The following is an 18538-nucleotide window of genomic DNA, read 5'->3' on the forward strand; positions in this document are numbered from 1 at the left end:
AGAAACTTTCACTCGCGAACTATTTTTCTACTCCAGAGTACATGCAGGAAATATGAAAATCGGTGTTTATTTTCCAAAGCACTACCTACGAGCCAACTCAAGCAAAACTTTCGCAGTATGAAAACAACATAAACCTAAACAAATCTATTTCAAAATCTAATGTAACAAACTAGATTATCCACTTAATTATTAAATAGGGAATTGGCACTCAATTATGTGCAGGCTTTTTGAATGCTGGATAATGAAATTTTTCGTCGAACTGTTGACCTGGGACAATTGGAGCAACAGTAAACAATCTTTCTCTTAAACTTTCAGGATTGTCGTTTAAATCAAAATGTTTGTAAATGATGTACTCGAGGTCTTTAATTTGGTCGTCCTTGTCCGACACTTCGCGAAAAAATTTCGGATGAAATTCCACACCATCTTCCAATCGTTTCTTTGCTTTGATTCTCTGGTCGTTTTCAACCTTCAGTTTCTCTTCGGTGGCTAGTTCGTGATTTCTCTGAGCCAAGCCGTCAACAGTTGGTTTCCAAAGCTTTCTAGATTCAAAATCCCATTGTTCTTCCAATGGTCTAACTTTAGGCATACTCTTCTTAGTTTTGCTGGTATCGTACAATACTTCTTTTTTTCCTGATTTTATGTTTTTTATATACATTATTTCATTCCATTTTCCGGAAATACGAAACAACTCTTCGCCAGCTTTAGAATCCTTGATAACACCTTCAATTGCATCATATGTTCCGCTTATAAAACCTTTTGTTTTAAACTCAATGTCAGCTTCGAAATCGTTCTTTTCGCATTTGACAATCATATGATCACCCAACTCCATTCTCATTTTTCCGAACAAGATACCCCTGCAATAAACGTTTGGTTGGTTCATAACATAAACCTCATCGTCCCATTTACCGAGTGTAACATATCCCCATCCTTCCATTATAGCTGCGGAAGAATTTCCCAAAAATCTAGACTTCGGGATAACGACACCATCAACTCTTATCTTTTCCTCTGGTGATATGTAAAAGTATGAAGACTTTGGTGGATGATGTGAAGTTTGCTCAGCCAAGTAGTAGGCAGTTTTACCTTCTGGTAAATTATCCCAGTAGCATGTAAATACTTCTCCTAACACTGGGTTCAATGGCTTCTTCACTGCCTTGGGGGCTATGTGCCAACTAGCCAAGTACCATTTGAGCATCTTGACAAATCTATCCAACGGATCCTGAGTATTGTTGGCTTCAATTAATAACTCAGGGATTTGGAAAAAGTTCGTAATCCTTTCCAACATTGACTTCTTCTCTAAAATAAAGGTTGGAAGTGTGATCTTCGACAAGTCCATTCCTGGCCTCAATTGAGCAATAATGCTCATCAAAATGTTTTGGCCCTCACTGTCAACTTCGTCAATATCATCAGAGTTATCAGCACTGTAGTGCTTCACCTCATCTTCACTATCTTCCAGTGCACCTTTCAACTTTAATTTATCCAATTTCGATGTTAATCCCATGATAGTTATGGTATGCCTGATAAATCGAAATCTTAAAGTTTGAGTCGTTGGTAATTTATTTTCAAAAGTTGCGCGCTACTACACGACTTCTCTGACATCCCTTTTTTTCCATCGTTTCCGTTTGCTCGAGAGAGTTACAAATTCGTTTTTTTATCGCCAACACAAGATACAGTCTTGCAATTTTATTTCACAATAGTGTAAGCGTAATTTTTAGATCAGCATGTCAAAAGTATTTTCACTATTTGTAAGATAATGCTTATACTATGACCGTCAGTATTTCAGAGCAATACACATTAAATACTCATATTACGAGACCGCTTTTAGTTCATAATGAAAGTATATTACATGTGATATTAACGAATAGAAACATCTAGCTTGAATATGTTTTTTCTGTTGATATAAATCTTTTGGATCCATTTCCGATGAACAATTAATTTCCTTTAATATGAAATAAATTTGTCCAGTATTATTAATATTTTCTTACAAAATTGTAAAACCTGTGATTTAATTCTTTCCTTTCAGAAAATTGATGAGTATCATTTTTTGAAATACTTCCTGATGTAGTAAAAAAAAAATGTGTCTTGACTCTCCGCTACAAACTTTATTGCCACATACTAAACTGCAAATGACTATTAATTCAATTAGCGAGAGTTTCATGATATTGCTACTTTATTTGAATGTAAAATTTGTGTTCCATCACCTGTGATGTATCACAATTTTGAAACAGTTATTTTTATAGTTAATATAACTTATAGAACTTAAAGTTTTAGTGTTTTCTAAATCAATCCGCGTTCACTTGAATGAAGTAGTGTATCATGTTCAAAACCTTTTTTTTGAATTCTATTTAACTTCCTGTATTCCCTTCTAAATCAATCGCAGTTTTTTTGAATTGTCCACCTTAAGCGATGATTAGTCACTGGGATACCCTTCACCAAGTCAAAAATAGATTACTTGATCATATTTCGACATTATCCACTTATCCGGTTTTCGACTCAAAGAGAATCAGGGAAGAGTTTGATGCTAGTATAGTAAAGGTAAATAATATTCTCCGTACTAAAACATTAAGCATAGAGGACAAAGAAATAATTAGGGATATTAACATCTACACAAAAGTTTTAAGGGATATTCTATCTGAGAGAATTAGAGTCCAAAGGAATTCGATGAATACTTTGAGAATTGTGATTAAAACAGAAACGAAAGAAGAAGAATTAAAAAAAGAAGAGAATCTTGAGAGTGATCCACTGAAAAGCAAAAATAAAAGACTAAGCAAAAACCAACTTGAAATATTGGAAGGGTGGTTCCAGAAAAACAAGAAACATCCATATCTGCAAAAGGATCAAACTGATCTCTTAATGAAATCTACAAATCTCTCTAAATCGCAAGTCCAAAATTGGTATGTTTTACATTTTGCATTTGAAGTTCGAGATAAGAATACTAACACGCTTTTTAGGATTTCAAATAGAAGAAGAAAGGAAAAGAACGCTAAGGTGTCTCCGGAACTTGCTCAATTATTGTCACAATGATGATAAAAACTTATTTAACCTTTCACGTATTTAATTGCTGTTGGTGGTGATATTGTCATTGTTATTTTGTTTCGGGCCGAAAAGTGGTCCCTAATTGATTATTTATGTAACTGTAAATGAATATTTTAATTTATATTACTAAAATTATCTAAATATGGGGGGGTTCAGATCAAAATTTGCAGTGTATTAACCCACCCTCCCCACTAATAAAACCGTTTACATTATCAACCAATAAAGTCCAACTGAATCTCTCCGCTTTTCACTCCTCGCAACTCTTTTCACTAACAACCTACAACTATTCTTGATAATAATAATTAACATTCATTTCATTAATCGTAACAAGTATATATATATATATATAACAAGTATATATATATATATATAAAGACTATAAACATATCAGTTATTTTTTTTGTTACGGATATCAGCATTGCTAACACCAGTATTTGAACATACGAACAAGGAATGATTTTTGCTTATTTGCAAGTTTCTCTTCCTCTAATTCCATTTTAATTAAATCCAAATCTGCATTTCTTCTACCGGTGTCTAAATCAATATCATCCAAGCTCTTCCAAATTCTCCATCTTCTACTGTATAATTTATGAGCCAAATAGAATACCGAAATGACAACTGCACCTAAATAGTTTTGGAAAAAGTTTTCAGCACTAGCTTTTCCTTTACTACCAATTGGGAATAATGCAGTCCAGAATTGAACCACCAAAACAAAAATCAAAAAGACAATAGAATAAATAGACCCCCAGATCCCGGTAAATGAAACAAATGTCAATTCATCCAATGATCTATTTTGTTTCTTCATGGCTAAACGGAAACGGAGATGACAAAGGGCAATGTTTATCCAGGCAACAATGGTTGCAAGACCACAAACACTCAATAACCAGGCAAAAATTGTACCTTCATCATGGTAAGCAGAAAGAAAACATAAAAGACCAAAAAGGAATGAAACTCCTAATCCAACCAAAGGACGTCCTGATCTGTCAACATAGGCAAATATCTTTGGAGCAAAACCTTGAGTTCCTAAATTTTGAATGGTTCTGGAACCACCAAAAATGGCTGAATTACCAACTGAAAGAACAGAAATTAAAATACAAGCATTGAAAATAGAAGGCAAGGCATGAATACTACCATTTTGAATAGCAATAACAAATGGAGAGGCACTAGTACCGCTGGCACCTAAAAGTTTTTCATTATCAGCAGGAACCAATAAACCAACAAAAGTTAAACTCAAGAAATAGAATAAAAAAATTCTCCAAAAAACCTGTCTAACGGCTTTTGGCAACACTTTTCTAGGATTTTCAACTTCTGCAGCGGTTAAACCAACCATTTCAGTACCTCCCATCGAATAAGAGGCAGTGACAAAAGTTGCTGCAACCCCTTTAAATCCATTTGTAAAAGCACCCTTGTCGGTATGCCAGTTTTTAGCACCGATAAATTCATGTGTTGGACCACCACCACAAACTAAGACAACACCCATGATGATAAAGCCAACGATAGCCATCAATTTAACCAAAGTCAAGACAACTTCAGCTTCACCATAATATTTGACTCCAAATATGTTAACCAATAATACGAATACATAAAAGATAGCCACCCAACTGGCAGGGTTGATGTCATCATTCCAATAAGTAACACACATAGTGGCTGCAACCAATTCCAAAGGTAAAACGAATAACCACATAATGGCATAATTCCAACCAACAGCAAATGCCCAAGACTCATCAACAAACATGTTTGCATAAGTAGAAAATGCACCATTGACTGGGAATGCACAACAAAGTTCACCTAATGAATAAACAACAAACAACACCATAATGGAAGTTACCCCATAACTAATCAATAAAGCGGCTGGACCTCCTGAATGCAATGCCCCACCACTACCAATCAATAAACCTGTACCGATACTACCACCCAATGCAATCATTTGAACGTGTCTATTCTTAAGTTGACGTTTCAAACCTCCGGCACCTTCATCTTCTGGATTTTGAAACTTTTCAATATCATCGTTCGGTGTTTCTTCTTGTTGTCCCGAAACAGGTGGTTTAAATGAATCTTTAAACTTTTGCCATTTCGATTGTGGGGTCGGGCTGGTTAGGTAATCATTCAGTACCGTACTGACTTTTTCAATGTTGTCTTTTGCCATAATTATTAAATAAACAAACGATAAGTGAAGAAAATATAATAATAAAAAAAGAACGAATTAATCAACAAGAGTTTTTTTTTTTTTAGTATATATAAACTAAAAAGCACCAGTTGATATTGGAAAAATTTTCATTGGTGACTTCCGGTACAGCTGCTTACGGCAATTTGCAGTCAAAGAGAAGAGAAGAAAAAGAAAAAAGAAATGAGAAAAAAAAAAAAGCAATAAACATTTAGGAAACAACTGAATTAATGTGGAGGGAAAGTGTGATATCACCGTTAGATGATGTATCTGATAACTAATGACTCCCTCAACCTTATGAATCGCATCTCCTGGATCTCTTTACTGTCAAGTATCATTAACCTTGTTCTTCTTCTTCCTTATGTTCCACTGTAATGAATGAAGGAAAAAAACGCCGTGGGAAAAAAAAAGCGCAAATTTCTCATGAGATCAACACACACGACCTGTTGGTCAAATCAATGATGATGATGTTTGAATGGCCTATGATTCATAGTCAACAAGAATGGTATTCTAGAAGGAGCTGATGAAGAAGCAGGGGAAGAAAAATTAAAAAAATAAAAAGGAGGTTACAACAGGAAGGTATTTATACACAGCCGTTTGGTTGGTGCCATTCTATTGTAAATTCATTATTTGAATCAATATACACGACATGGTTAGGAATACACGACCAAAATCTCACGCTTATATACGGAAAACCATGGGAAGCGCCGCACGATTCCTATTTGGGGATATGCCTCATTCAAAATAGCGGGTATGATTTGTTGGTTTGTACGAATTCCAATATCAATCTCATCATGTAAGCACTGAGATGGTACATTTAAACCCGAAGTATGGATTTTGGTCAGTAGTGATAGTTTTTTTTTCCAAAACAAAATCCTCTAGTGTGTTCACTACAAAACGGAAGTACTTTTTATTTATTGATTTCAAGTGGAGATATAGAGGAGTAGGATCTCCTGTTAAGGTTATGATTTTATACATTAATCGTGACATGAGATAATGTATATATTAACAAACCATTAAACAACGTGCTTTTTAATGTAAAGTTTTAAGCCAAATTTCGCAATTTTTCTTGTAAAAAATGTAACTATAAGAGAAAAACCAGATCTAGAATCGGGTAGAATTGATCATGTTTTAATGGGATATTTCCATCTGTTTCATCGTACAAGGATGGTTTCACTATTCCTTTGAATAATTATCCGTCGTTTATTACAAGAGAGTTTAATTGATATTTCCGTGATTTATTCTCTACAATTGCTACCTCTTTTTCTATAGGGAAGTTAATATCCACAACCAGTGTGGCGACAGAACAAAAACAATCAAGCTCGGAGAAAAAAACCGAAAAAAAAAAATTGATTTCTTTTTTATTTTTGGTCTTTGAGAAATTAACCTTTTTGTAGTTTCCTGCACACAGATGGACAAGACCTGAGAAGGAGGCAGCACAAGCAACAACAACAACAAAAAAAAAACCAGCTTATTCAATCTTGCAGCCAATTGACCCATCTGTATGAAATGTTTATAGCGCCGTTAAGTGTGAACATTCAATCATTAAACCATTTGTTCCGGAATGCCGTGAAATATTCAGTTGACAGAAGGTGCATTGTGTGGAATTCCATCGGTCTTTAGCCACCATTATCCGAAGAAAGCGAAGGAATTGATCACAAAAGGTCTCGAAAATCAACTTTGACAGTTCACCGAATCATACTCTCACAAGCAAACCACAGCAAGCAACTCAAAAACCAAAAAGGAATCATATTTCCGTTCCAATGGCTTGCGATGTATTGATCATACCCACCACTTACAGGTTGCTAATTCTTGAGTGCCCGTAAATTCCTTGCGGATATAGAAGTAGAAAAAAAATCAAATAAAAAAACCTCCTTTTTTTTTTCTTCAATTTTCAGATAACTAGTTGGATGTAGCTGTAGTACAAAGGTAACACTAAACGGTTATGATACAACATGATGGTTACGATAATACAACATAAAATGCAATGTACATTATGCATAGACAGCTATTCGCGTTTTGGAATAATTGGCAATGCGTGTGCATAACTTGTACATTTTAAGTTCTATTCTTTTGTTTTTGTTTCTCGTTTCCTGGTTCATTAACGATTTCCAGACAAGTGTTGGAAGAGTGAATTGTTCATAAGGGATAACAAAAAATAGTTGTTTCCATTTCCTTCGGTTTTGTTTCTTTTCCCACATCAGAATCAATGCAAGTATGGTGCAAGAATCCAATTTTGTATCGTTTTTCCAGTGTTGAAGATTGCTTTGTATATTTTTTTTTTTGATATCCCAAGAAAAGTTGGCTGGTGGGCGCTACATTTTTTTGTTGTTGATAGAACAACTATAACTGTAGTGATAAGGACTGCTTTTCGAGATTTAAAGAATGGGAGAAGAAAAAGTCGAATTCTAGTGGTATTACCAAAGATACTACCTAACGTAAACTTTGTTAAATCTCCAATATCGAGTCTTAATCCTTCATATGCAAGTCAAGTTATCCTTTAACGCGAATAGATGCACTTTTTGATGGATCATCATTGAATTTATTTTTTTTATTTTCTATTATCAATTGAATTTGTTCTCCAAACAATTGAATGAGGTACTTGGCACATATCAAAGAGGAGACTCTATGCAACAAGTAGAGAAGGGGAAAAACAGAGGGTGTAATCACAAAAAACGAGCAGGAAAGCAGGGCTAAAATTAAACAATTAAAAAAAAAGAACTTCCACATCTGCTTTAAAACAGAAACATTTGCCGGTGTTGCTGTTTATAACTTTTACTTTTTGTACGCCCGAAATTTCCTTGCAAACTTTGGGGAACTACCGATTATTCAGAAGTATAAAGGAACTCATGCTTTCTATGCGTGTGTCGTGTAGTATTGGATTTTGTTCACTTATGTAGGAACGGTTAGTTGTTTTTTTGGTAAAGAAGAAATTTTAATTTTGTCACACCCCAGTAAATCCATTTTCCTATGCTTTCATTGTCTTCCCCCCTACTTGTAAAATTTATTGATTATCCAATTCCAAATCAATTGTAGTTTTTTTTTTAATATAAATTGATACTTTGATCTCCTTCAAAAAGTCTTTTTAGATATATTTTTTACCTCCATAATTTTATTTTCATTTATATTCCTGTTTAATTTTGGTTTATACACTTCACTTTTTCTAAGTTGTTCCTCATTCTACAAAGAAAAAATAAAGAATAAAAATCACACTCCATTACGATCCTTCTCAATTCATTATAAGCCATTCCTCCAGATATTGATATATTTATTTCAAGTGTCGCAAGGATCAATCAATTTTTAACAAACTTTAGAAAAGTGAATCCCCCCCTCTGTACTGCATACGCCAAGCACACAAATTTCAGAATTTCAGAGTTCCAGAAGTCTTCTTCATAGGGAACACAAGCATACAAGAACAATACAGCAAAAACAAAGAAATAAAAAAGAAGAAAAAAAAAGATTCCTTACCTAGCGATAGAGAATTTGAACTATTATTGTTATTAATCATTCTTAGACGATACTCCCTCCTTTTATTTTCTAGTGGTCATTATTATTAGGTAATCATTGTCTAGTCGCGGTTAGTATCTATTCATTTCGTATTTAAAGCTTTTTCCGAGATTTTTTATTTTTTATTATTTCTGAGAAGAGAGAATAAAAATTTAATTTGTCATCTGAACAAGAGCAACACATCCGGAAATAGATCATCCTTGGAATATTTGCTGTTCTTTATTTTCATTTTTGGACTTTAATTTTCCTATTGTTATAAATATCCGGATCAATTACTGATTTTTGTTGATATCTTTTGCATTTGTCATTGAATTTTATTTTTTCGTTGAGTTTACCTGATTTTTTTTTATTGAATACATATGTATTCTTTTTTCAATACCGATATGCCACCAAAGACAGAATATTGGAATCACGACCAGTCTGTTGCTAACCCAGCAACTGCTATCAATCCACTATTTGATGATCATTCTGAATTAAATCTGGAAACGATAGCGTTAGCAAATCAACTTCATCCTCAACAAACAGATGCATCACTTTTCAATCCAGCTTTTAGTTCCACAACAAACATTCCACAAGCTCATGGTCAAAGCGGGTACCAATATAATAATGATATTCATGATGAGTTTTATTTTGAAGGTGGTGCTAATATCTCACCTCCTCCACAGCCATACACTAATGATAGTGAGACGTTTCAAACCTATCCTCGATCATCTTCAGAATCATCACCGAATGGATTGAACATATCCCCAGGTGCATCAGAAGCTGCCAGCACCTTTAATGGTGATACTAAACCAACCAATGGTAATATGTTTGTACCATCTTCGTTATCTACTTCTCCACAAATGTCTGTTCCTGGTCCCTACCGCCAAAACAGTCTCACTGATGCCACATCTAGTTACCGTCAGAATAGTTTGTCCGAAAGTATCCAAGGTGGTATCGGGCCACGTCTTTCTAGTCGCCAGAATAGTATTACTGAAGTTGCTGGAATCACAAAACCTTCAAAGAGAGGATCTTCTCAAAGAAGTAAGAGACAAATGTTGGATGAACAAGACGCTATTTTAATAGCAAGAGACGATTCAGAGTTGACTGAGGAAGAGTTGCAATTAAAAAGAAAAGCCCAAAATAGAGCTGCGCAAAGAGCATTTAGAGAACGTAAAGAAACAAAATTGAAGGAATTGGAAGCTAAATTATTGCAAAGTGAAGAAGAACGACAAAAATTAATGGACCAGTTGGAGATTATTAGAAAACAAAATATCTCGATAACAACAGAAAATGAAATTTTAAGAAGTAGTGGAGATATACATAGTGGAGGAGCATTTCCATCACGTCATCCGCATATCACACCAGTAAACAAATTTAATTTCCCTAAAACCCAAGATGATTTTATCAAACATGTGTTACGTGGTACTGATCATAAACTAAAAGAAGAGAATAAAAATAAAGTCTATGCTGATAATGATGGATGTAAACTATTGGCTCTTGGAGCAGTATGGGATTATTTACAAATAAAAGCTGAAGAAGCTGATTTGGATTTCAATTCCATTGATTTTAGTGATGTTATGGAAAGATTGAAAGGTGCCGAAAGATGCCATGGTTATGGCCCAGCTTATCCATTAGACCTAGTGAATCAAGCTATTGAAAGTAGTTTAAATTGACACAGTCAACCATTTGTTACTTTGTTATTTTGACCTTTTATTTAATGTGTGCATGCTATTTTTATTATTATCATTCTTAGTATTTTCTTTTTTTTTTTCATTATTATTAGCTTTTTTTTTTAGATTCTCTTTTAGTTCCTATATATCAATAGTTTCCTTTATATATTATTTATCCTTGGTTTTTTTATTTTATTTAGAATTCATAGGTTATACATTACTTCTTTCGTTATTATACAATTGGTGTTTGATTTTGCAGTCATATTTGAAAGTACACTTAGTGTTGAATTTGTAGAAGATTCTGGAAAAAAAAATCGGCCAGCGTGAAAATTCTGCGCAAGGAATTAGAAGGAGGGAGACAAAAAAAAAAAAAAAGAAAATCATTCAACGATAATGACTAAACCCACTTTTTCTTTTAACACCAACTCTTTAGATCAAACATGACTACAGCTGATGAATATAAAGCAGAAGGTAACAAATACTTTGCTGCCAAAGAATTTGAAAAAGCAATTGACTCATTCACCAAAGCTATTGAAGTTTCTCCAGAACCAAATCACGTTCTTTATTCTAACCGTTCTGGTTCTTATGCTTCATTGAAAAACTTCACCAAGGCTTTAGATGACGCTCAAGAATGTATTAAAATTAATCCATCTTGGCCAAAAGGATATACTAGATTAGCTACTGCCGAGTTTGGATTAGGCAACTTGGAAGCCGCTAAAGAATCTTATAATAAATGTTTAAGTTTGGATCCAAACAATAACATGGCTAAAGAAGGTCTTAAATCTGTTGAACAAGCTGAATTTAATAGAAACAATAAACCAGATTTGGGATTAACTACTATGTTTAATGATCCAGAATTATACACTAAATTGAGAAATAATCCAAAAACTAGTGAATTTATGAATGATCCTCAATTTGTTGCAAAAATTGAAAAAATCAGAAGTAATCCAAATAGTGGTGATCCAAAAGAATTATTGGGTGATCCAAGAATTTTAACTGTCTTTGCCACTTTGATGGGTCTTGATATTGATATGACTGCCAAACCAGAACCAAAGGAAGAACCAAAAGAACAACCAAAGGAAGAATCCAAACCAGAACCTAAAGAACAACCAAAGGAGCAACCAAAAGAAGAAGTCAAATCAGAACCAAAGCAAGACGAAGATGTTGAAATGACTGATGCTTCTGATGATAACAAGACTGAAGCTGATAAAGCTAAAGCTGAAGGTAACACCTTGTACAAGCAACGTAAGTTTGATGAAGCTATTGCTCAATATGAAAAAGCTTGGGATTTGCATAAAGACATCACTTATTTGAACAACCGTGCTGCTGCTGAATATGAAAAGGGTGATTACCAAGCTGCCATTGCCACTTGTGAAAAGGCAGTCGATGAAGGTAGAGATATGCGTGCTGATTATAAATTGATTGCTAAATCATTTGCCAGATTGGGTAATACATATTTGAAAATGGATGATTTACCACAAGCTGTTAAGTATTTTGATAAATCTTTAACTGAACACCGTACTCCTGATGTTTTAAACAAATTGAGAGCTACACAACGTGAAATCAAAACTAGAGAAGCAAATGCTTATGTTGATCCAGAAAAGGCCGAAGAAGCCAGATTAGAAGGTAAGGAATATTTCACCAAAGGTGACTGGCCAAATGCTGTTAAATCCTATACTGAAATGATCAAGAGAGCACCTGAAGATGCTAGAGGTTATTCTAATCGTGCTGCTGCATTGGCCAAATTATTATCATTCCCAGATGCCATTCAAGATTGTAACTTGGCTATTGAAAAAGATCCTAAATTTGTCAGAGCTTATATTAGAAAAGCTAATTGTCAATTAATGATGAAGGAATATTCAAAAGCTATGGAAACTTTAACCGAAGCTAGAAAAGTTGATTTAGAAATTGGTGGTAAATCAATTCATGAAATTGATGAAATGTTGAATAAAATCACCTTCCAAAGATTTAGAGCCATTGAAGGTGAAACTCCAGAACAAACCATGGAAAGAGTTTCCAAAGATCCAGAAATTGTTTCTATTTTACAAGATCCAGTCATGAATGGTATTTTGGCCCAAGCAAGAGATAATCCAGCTGCCTTACAAGATCATATGAAAAACCCAGATGTTGCAAAGAAAATCAACATGTTGATTGCTGCAGGTGTTATTCGTACTAGATAGACAAACCGTGAGAATATAAAGTAATATTGTCGTTATTTGTATATTGTAAATACTAAAGTAAAAAGAAAAATCAATAAATAATAATTCAACATAAATAAACCAAAAAAAATTATAAATGATATCACAGAGGTCGTTGTTGTTGTTGTTGTTGACTCGTATTTGGATTGAAAAAATTCTCATTATAATCATCTACTTCATCAAAATTAATGAAATTTGTATTTAAACCAATTCCACTTAATGTGTGATGAAATATGTTTTCAACGGGAAGCATACCTTGTTGTTGTGGAACCTGAGGAGGAGGAGGTTGAGGAAGTTGTGGAGTTATGCTCATAGGTGTCTGATGATTTGATATATGTTGTTGTTGTTGTTGTTGTTGTGTAGGTAATAAAGATTCAGTTGGATATTGGTCTCTATTATATGCTGTATGTCCACGGGCAGCAGCTTGACCGGGACTAGAAGCTGAATTTGGATCAGGTCCATGAATTGGAAATTGAAACATTTGTTGCATGGAAGATGCTGAAGAGTCCCGATATTCTGAATTGTATTCATTATAGTGTTGTTGTTGTTGCTGTTGTTGAGGAGGTAATCCTAATTGTTGATAAGTATGATTATTATTTTGATTATTTTCATTAATTGGAATAGATTGAGAATTTTGAGGTATTGATGATTGATGATGTTGTGAAGTGATGTTTTCAGATATTGATACAGGAGTGGAAGAATTGTTACGAATATTGATATTACCAGTATTCGTTTTAACTAATTCATAAGGACTGAACCATTTCCGCAACACTTGATTTGTGTGTGATTTATTTATACCAATTTGATTTTCCTCAATGAAAAATTCTTTAAAATTTGACAACATATTAAGATGATTTTTAAGATTTTTATACTTTTTGAATAATCTCTTTGATACTTCACCATCAATTAACTTAATCACAATATTTAACAAGTACCGTGTCAATAAATCATAAAACAATTGACGTACACAATTTCTTTTGATTCGTACAGTTTTAGAATCGAGTTTGTAGGCAAAAAAGAACATAGACACATCAATAAGTAATTTTAAATCTTGCTCAATATCAGATTGATGAGGATGAGAAATACAAGAAGTTGCAAGGTGTAAGAATGCAAAATAAGGATAATACAAAATCGAGCTGTATGTAGTGGAAGGCAATTCATCAAGTTCAAGCGATTTTGCTATGTGTAAAACAGTCCTTGCTGATTTGTTTGCAATTGATGTGAATTCATTCACTTTTTCGATGTATTTTCTGGCAGCTGTTGATGGGATTTTGATCCTATTGATAGTCATTAGATGTTGAAAATAAACAAAATTCAGAAATAAATAATTTTCATAACCATTATCCAATCTCTTAACTAATGAGACCGATTTTTTAGAATTGAACATGAATTGATCATCATCATAAAACTTGAAGGACAAAGGTGCATTATTGACTGTTTTCATTTCTTCATTTAACAATTCAAGATTATTAATCAATTGTGCAACGGTCATCTTACAGTTTGACTTGTACAACAGATCAAACGATTTGATTCTAATTTTAGATAGACAATACATCATGTAGGATACGCATTTATGCGTGGAATTTGTTTCATGAATTTTTGAAAGGATAGATTTATCGTTCGGCGATTTGAAATAAGATTCAAGTAAGCTCCAATTCGACTTAATGACGGCATTACTAGACACATCCTCTAAACTCATAATTTCATCTAATGTCAAATTAAGTGGCTGAGCTGCCCTTGTACTATATTCTATTGAATAGTACTCACAAAACCACCAAAGTGTCTTTCGCATCACCTGCTCATCCCAACTTAAGCCTTGGTATGTTTCGTGTAGATGTAATCCCAAATCCTGAGCATATTTGACAGCAATTGTTAACGGAATCAAGTTAACTCTAACTGAGGAAATGATGGATTCCAAGTAAATAACAAAAAACACCAATGCCTGTATACTTGAAAGACCTTCACTTATGAAACACAATCGATTATAATAAAGAACCATTGAGTAGAAACATTTAGAATTAATCTCGACTAGTTGAACATCATTCAAATTGTTGATCAATTCTGACTCTCCAGTTTTACCCATATTTCTTTCATCTAGGATCAAGGAAACAGTAAGACCAATTGCAGCCGACATGATTAGTAATTCACTCCATTTGAATACCTGTCTATTAGGCATGTTTTTCTCCTTATAATACTTCTCAAAAAGCTCCACAAGGTACTTTCTATCAATAATTAATCTAAGGAAAAATATTCGGTCATAATAGTGATTCAATATGGCTAATGGTAAAGTCTCATCGGTAAATATACTATCCATCAATTCAAACCTTTTCCGGAGTCTTGTTTTAATTGGTTGACAGACCGTATCTAGGAAAGCCTGGGCATAGTAATTGTAGATCTCACCCATACTATTGATATCTTCTTCATATTTCTGTTTGGCAGTTTCGTCTTTTCCATCTAGAAACAGTAGCATAGAACTAACCGATTCTTTGGAAAATACATGACTAGCAGCATATGATCTCAATGCATTGGATTCAATTTCTGGGTTTGATTGTGGATCTTCTGCTTCTGATTCTTCAGTTATTTCACTTAATGTAGTATCAGATACAACAGGTGGTTTCACTCTTGACGCTTGTAATTCAGTGGTTAAATCACTCAACATGAGTTCAATTCGCAGCAATCTCTCATCTAATTCTTTAATAGTTTGAGTTTGTTTAACTGGAGTCTTTGAAGTACCCGGGGTTTTTCTTTTTGTTGGTATTTTGATTTTTCTTTCAGGATCTTCTTCATAAACGCAATTACCTCCGTTGGATTGAACACAATTATTACAAGGTTTCCCACCATCACATTTAATCTTCTTTTTACGACAATGCTGACAAGCTTTAGATATCCTGGCTCTCTTTTTAGGAGGAGGAACTGGTAGTTCACCAGATGAAGATGCAGTAGATTGAGTTATAGTACTACTGCTTGAACTTGCATGAGATTCCGGGGCATGGCTTGAAGGTTTAGGAAAATCATTAGGTTCTATAATTTTCATAGACAGTTTATTTGTAGACTTTTCATTTGGTGAATGGTGCAAATAGACACCCGAAGGGGGGTCCATAGTTTATAATTATTATTATTATTATTATATTTTAATATTTGTTATTGTTTGGAATTTTTTTTTTAGGTTTAGATTTAGGTTTTTTTTTTTTAGTTTTCTTGTATCTAACAGTAGTGAGTAAATCTAAGCTAGGATCATATAAAAAAAAGGAAACGACTTAAAGCGTATTTAAAGCGTATTTAAAGGCTTTTTTTTAATTGAAAACTAATCACCAATCAGAAGTATGTCAATGACAGATTTAGTAATTCCTCAAATAAAAAACGATGTTGATATTGCATGAAAAAAAAAAATAGAACAAAAACCCTTGGTGAGTAATGAAAATAAAATAAAGAAAGAAAGAAACAAAAAAAAATATAGCTTGTGAGGTCTAAGCCAAAGTGCTCTATCCCCCAACAGCAAACATATTTGGGCAAAAAAAAAAAAATTGATGGAAAAACGAAAAATCTGAGTCGGCTTCAATTTAGTTTAGTTATTTGCTTTTGCTTAATGAACTTTGACACTATAAACGAACAATAAGTCACTTCTGTTGTGTTTTTTTTTTTTTTTTTTTTTAAATTGGTATTTAATAGCCGTTGTTCACGAGACATTTTGGATTGTCGGATTTACTGAAAAAGAAAGAAAAAAAGTATACAGTGTTTCTACTTTCAGTTCGTACCAAGTTCAAAGAAATTATTAATACTAGTGCGACAATTTAATTCATAGTAAAGGAGATTAATTGTTCATAGTAAATGGAGTCAAAATGTTCACACCAGCGGAAATAATACTTTCAAACTAGCTGCCCTTTTTTGTTCATACCATATATCATACATTTTCAGTATGAACAAATAGAGGTCACGTAATATGAACATTTTTTGCGTACTAGTATCAAAAATATTGACCGCCTTAATATGAACTTTTCTTTGCAAATAGTGCGAATAATTTTGACTCACTGATCTGAAAATTATGCTCAAACAAGCGCGAAATAAAACTGCAACGACTGTATATTAATAATAAGAATAATTACTTCATTATACTGAAAGACCCTTTGAAGCAATCAACTTGAACCGAATTGAATGACCAACTCCTCAAGATTTCTATACCATTACCCTTAGTCGTTATCCATTGGAAATACTCATTGTAATTTCTGATATTTCCAATGAATGTCCAAGATACATTTCCTAGATACATATCCGTGTATGGATATGCGCGTTTGATCGATCAATACTCGAGCGTTTCCGATTTACTTTCTGTGTCGATGATTATTTTTTTCAAACAATACACTCACAGTAGCAATGCAAAATGACAAACAAAAGCAAAGCAAGCCAAAGTAAAAAGTAAAATTTGAACTGAAATTTCTGATAGAATGAAAGCTATTATAGACTTTTGTAATTATATTCAAGACGACTATGTGGACAGAAGGTTGTACTCTAAATGAGGATTAATGCAGCGTAAGGCAGGGGAGGTACGTCCGCCCCCTTCTTGTGGCGAATAATTTGTGCGATATAATTTTTCGTGTGGTTTATTATTATTATTATTATTTAATCCCCAAAATAATAATAATAATAAATAATAAATAATATTGGATATGCCTTTATTAACATCACAGCATTGGGGGCTCTTCCAAGAACATCCAAAATCAATTTGACGTTTTTAGGGTTAGCCTATCACTATAAATATATTACATTTCCGTCCTCTTGTCTGATAATGTTTTAGTCTTGTGTTACGAGTTTACACATTTCCAATTAAATTCACAGCCTTCTTATTCTTCTATTTGGTTTTTCCACTTAGACCCATGAAATTTTAATGTTTTTGCTGTCATTGTCAAAAAAAAGCAAAAAAACAAAATAAAAATTAGTGAACATGACACATCAGTACTGTGTATTCTCCCATTCTTAATCTGCCAAGGACAATAACTCAGTGTGAAAACAATACCTGTAACCAAAAACTCAATTAAAATTCCACTCAACATTGTTTGAGAACAACCACCAAAAAAAAAAAAACTTGGGCAAAATGGTTGATCAACAAGTGCGGTGTTGAGTAAAAACTGGAATTCCAAACTACTTGTGATAAAAATGATATTGTGACGGAAATGCTCGAACCATATGCCATTGAAAGTCCGCTAATTCCTATTACCCAAAGCAAAATTAAGCACCTCATTAATTAGATCACAAGTGTGATTTAGTACCCTACTAAAAGGTGCAAAAACCTCGGCGGACAAATCTTTAAAAAAAAACTAGAAAAATAAAAAAATAAAAGAGTGTATATCCTAAAGTATCAAGGGCGCTTGAAACTTTAGACAGAACTGTATATCTTTTTCAGTAAAAATGTGTGTATTTTCAACTAACAAACTCTTTGCCTAGAGAATTATTGGCGGTTAGGAGCATAAGAACCTGTAAAAATTATACAACAATACAAAAATAGATATGCAATGCACAACATTTAGATTGCTCAGCGGTTATTATAAGTTTTCTTGCTCTTTCAACTTTTACCTGAAATTGGCTTAGTCTGTGATACAGAATGCATAAAATTATGATTTTTAGTTGATGCATCATTAATTTGATTTATAAAAGACTTGAGGTTAATAGTGGAAGATACTTTCAATTGGTTAGCATTGAGAATAACTATGATCCTTCTATTTGTAATCATATATCCGGTTATCTCGCTTGTTGTAAACCTTAATTAAATTTGAATAATGGCCAAGTTCCGTTTTATAACTGCCAAATATAGATAAAGTTGCGACAAAGAAGAAGAGGAATCAAGAGCAACAAAAACAATAAGGATACACCTTATGCAACAATATTATTATAATTATTATCATTATTATCAACACATATAATATTTTTTTTTAGAAAGTGGCGACAAGTGCAACAACAATTATAATAAAAATTGCAACTAAAAAAGGGGT

The 18538-nt window shown here is 33.3% G+C and overlaps 6 protein-coding genes across 6 annotated transcripts; 3 read left to right on the top strand and 3 right to left on the bottom strand. All coding sequences in view use genetic code 12, as the record gives it.

Annotated features, from left to right (window-relative positions):
• Positions 1-208: 208 nt before the first annotated feature.
• Positions 209-1498, bottom strand: CTRG_05301 (OSBP family protein; the record flags this gene model as incomplete). Its single annotated transcript, XM_002550957.1, has 1 exon — positions 209-1498. One exon carries the CDS (start codon positions 1496-1498, stop codon positions 209-211), a length of 1290 nt encoding a protein of 429 aa, XP_002551003.1.
• Positions 1499-2403: 905 nt separating this feature from the next.
• CTRG_05302 (homeobox domain-containing protein) lies at positions 2404-3021 on the top strand (the record flags this gene model as incomplete). Its single annotated transcript, XM_002550958.1, has 1 exon — positions 2404-3021. One exon carries the CDS (start codon positions 2404-2406, stop codon positions 3019-3021), a length of 618 nt encoding a protein of 205 aa, XP_002551004.1.
• A 433-nt stretch (positions 3022-3454) lies between these two features.
• On the bottom strand, positions 3455-5179 carry HIP1 (Hip1p; the record flags this gene model as incomplete). The annotated part of the gene is made up of 1 exon (XM_002550959.1): positions 3455-5179. One exon carries the CDS (start codon positions 5177-5179, stop codon positions 3455-3457), a length of 1725 nt encoding a protein of 574 aa, XP_002551005.1.
• Positions 5180-9063: 3884 nt separating this feature from the next.
• Positions 9064-10359, top strand: FCR3 (Fcr3p; the record flags this gene model as incomplete). The annotated part of the gene is made up of 1 exon (XM_002550960.1): positions 9064-10359. One exon carries the CDS (start codon positions 9064-9066, stop codon positions 10357-10359), a length of 1296 nt encoding a protein of 431 aa, XP_002551006.1.
• A 437-nt stretch (positions 10360-10796) lies between these two features.
• On the top strand, positions 10797-12536 carry STI1 (Hsp90 cochaperone; the record flags this gene model as incomplete). The annotated part of the gene is made up of 1 exon (XM_002550961.1): positions 10797-12536. The coding sequence occupies one exon, from the start codon at positions 10797-10799 to the stop codon at positions 12534-12536; it is 1740 nt and encodes a 579-aa protein (XP_002551007.1).
• A 121-nt stretch (positions 12537-12657) lies between these two features.
• Positions 12658-15654, bottom strand: HAL9 (Hal9p; the record flags this gene model as incomplete). The annotated part of the gene is made up of 1 exon (XM_002550962.1): positions 12658-15654. One exon carries the CDS (start codon positions 15652-15654, stop codon positions 12658-12660), a length of 2997 nt encoding a protein of 998 aa, XP_002551008.1.
• Between the last annotated feature and the right edge of the window lie 2884 nt (positions 15655-18538).

The sequence above is a fragment of the Candida tropicalis genome, assembly GCF_000006335.3.
Source record: "Candida tropicalis MYA-3404 genomic scaffold supercont3.8, whole genome shotgun sequence".
Taxonomy (NCBI): domain Eukaryota; kingdom Fungi; phylum Ascomycota; class Pichiomycetes; order Serinales; family Debaryomycetaceae; genus Candida; species Candida tropicalis.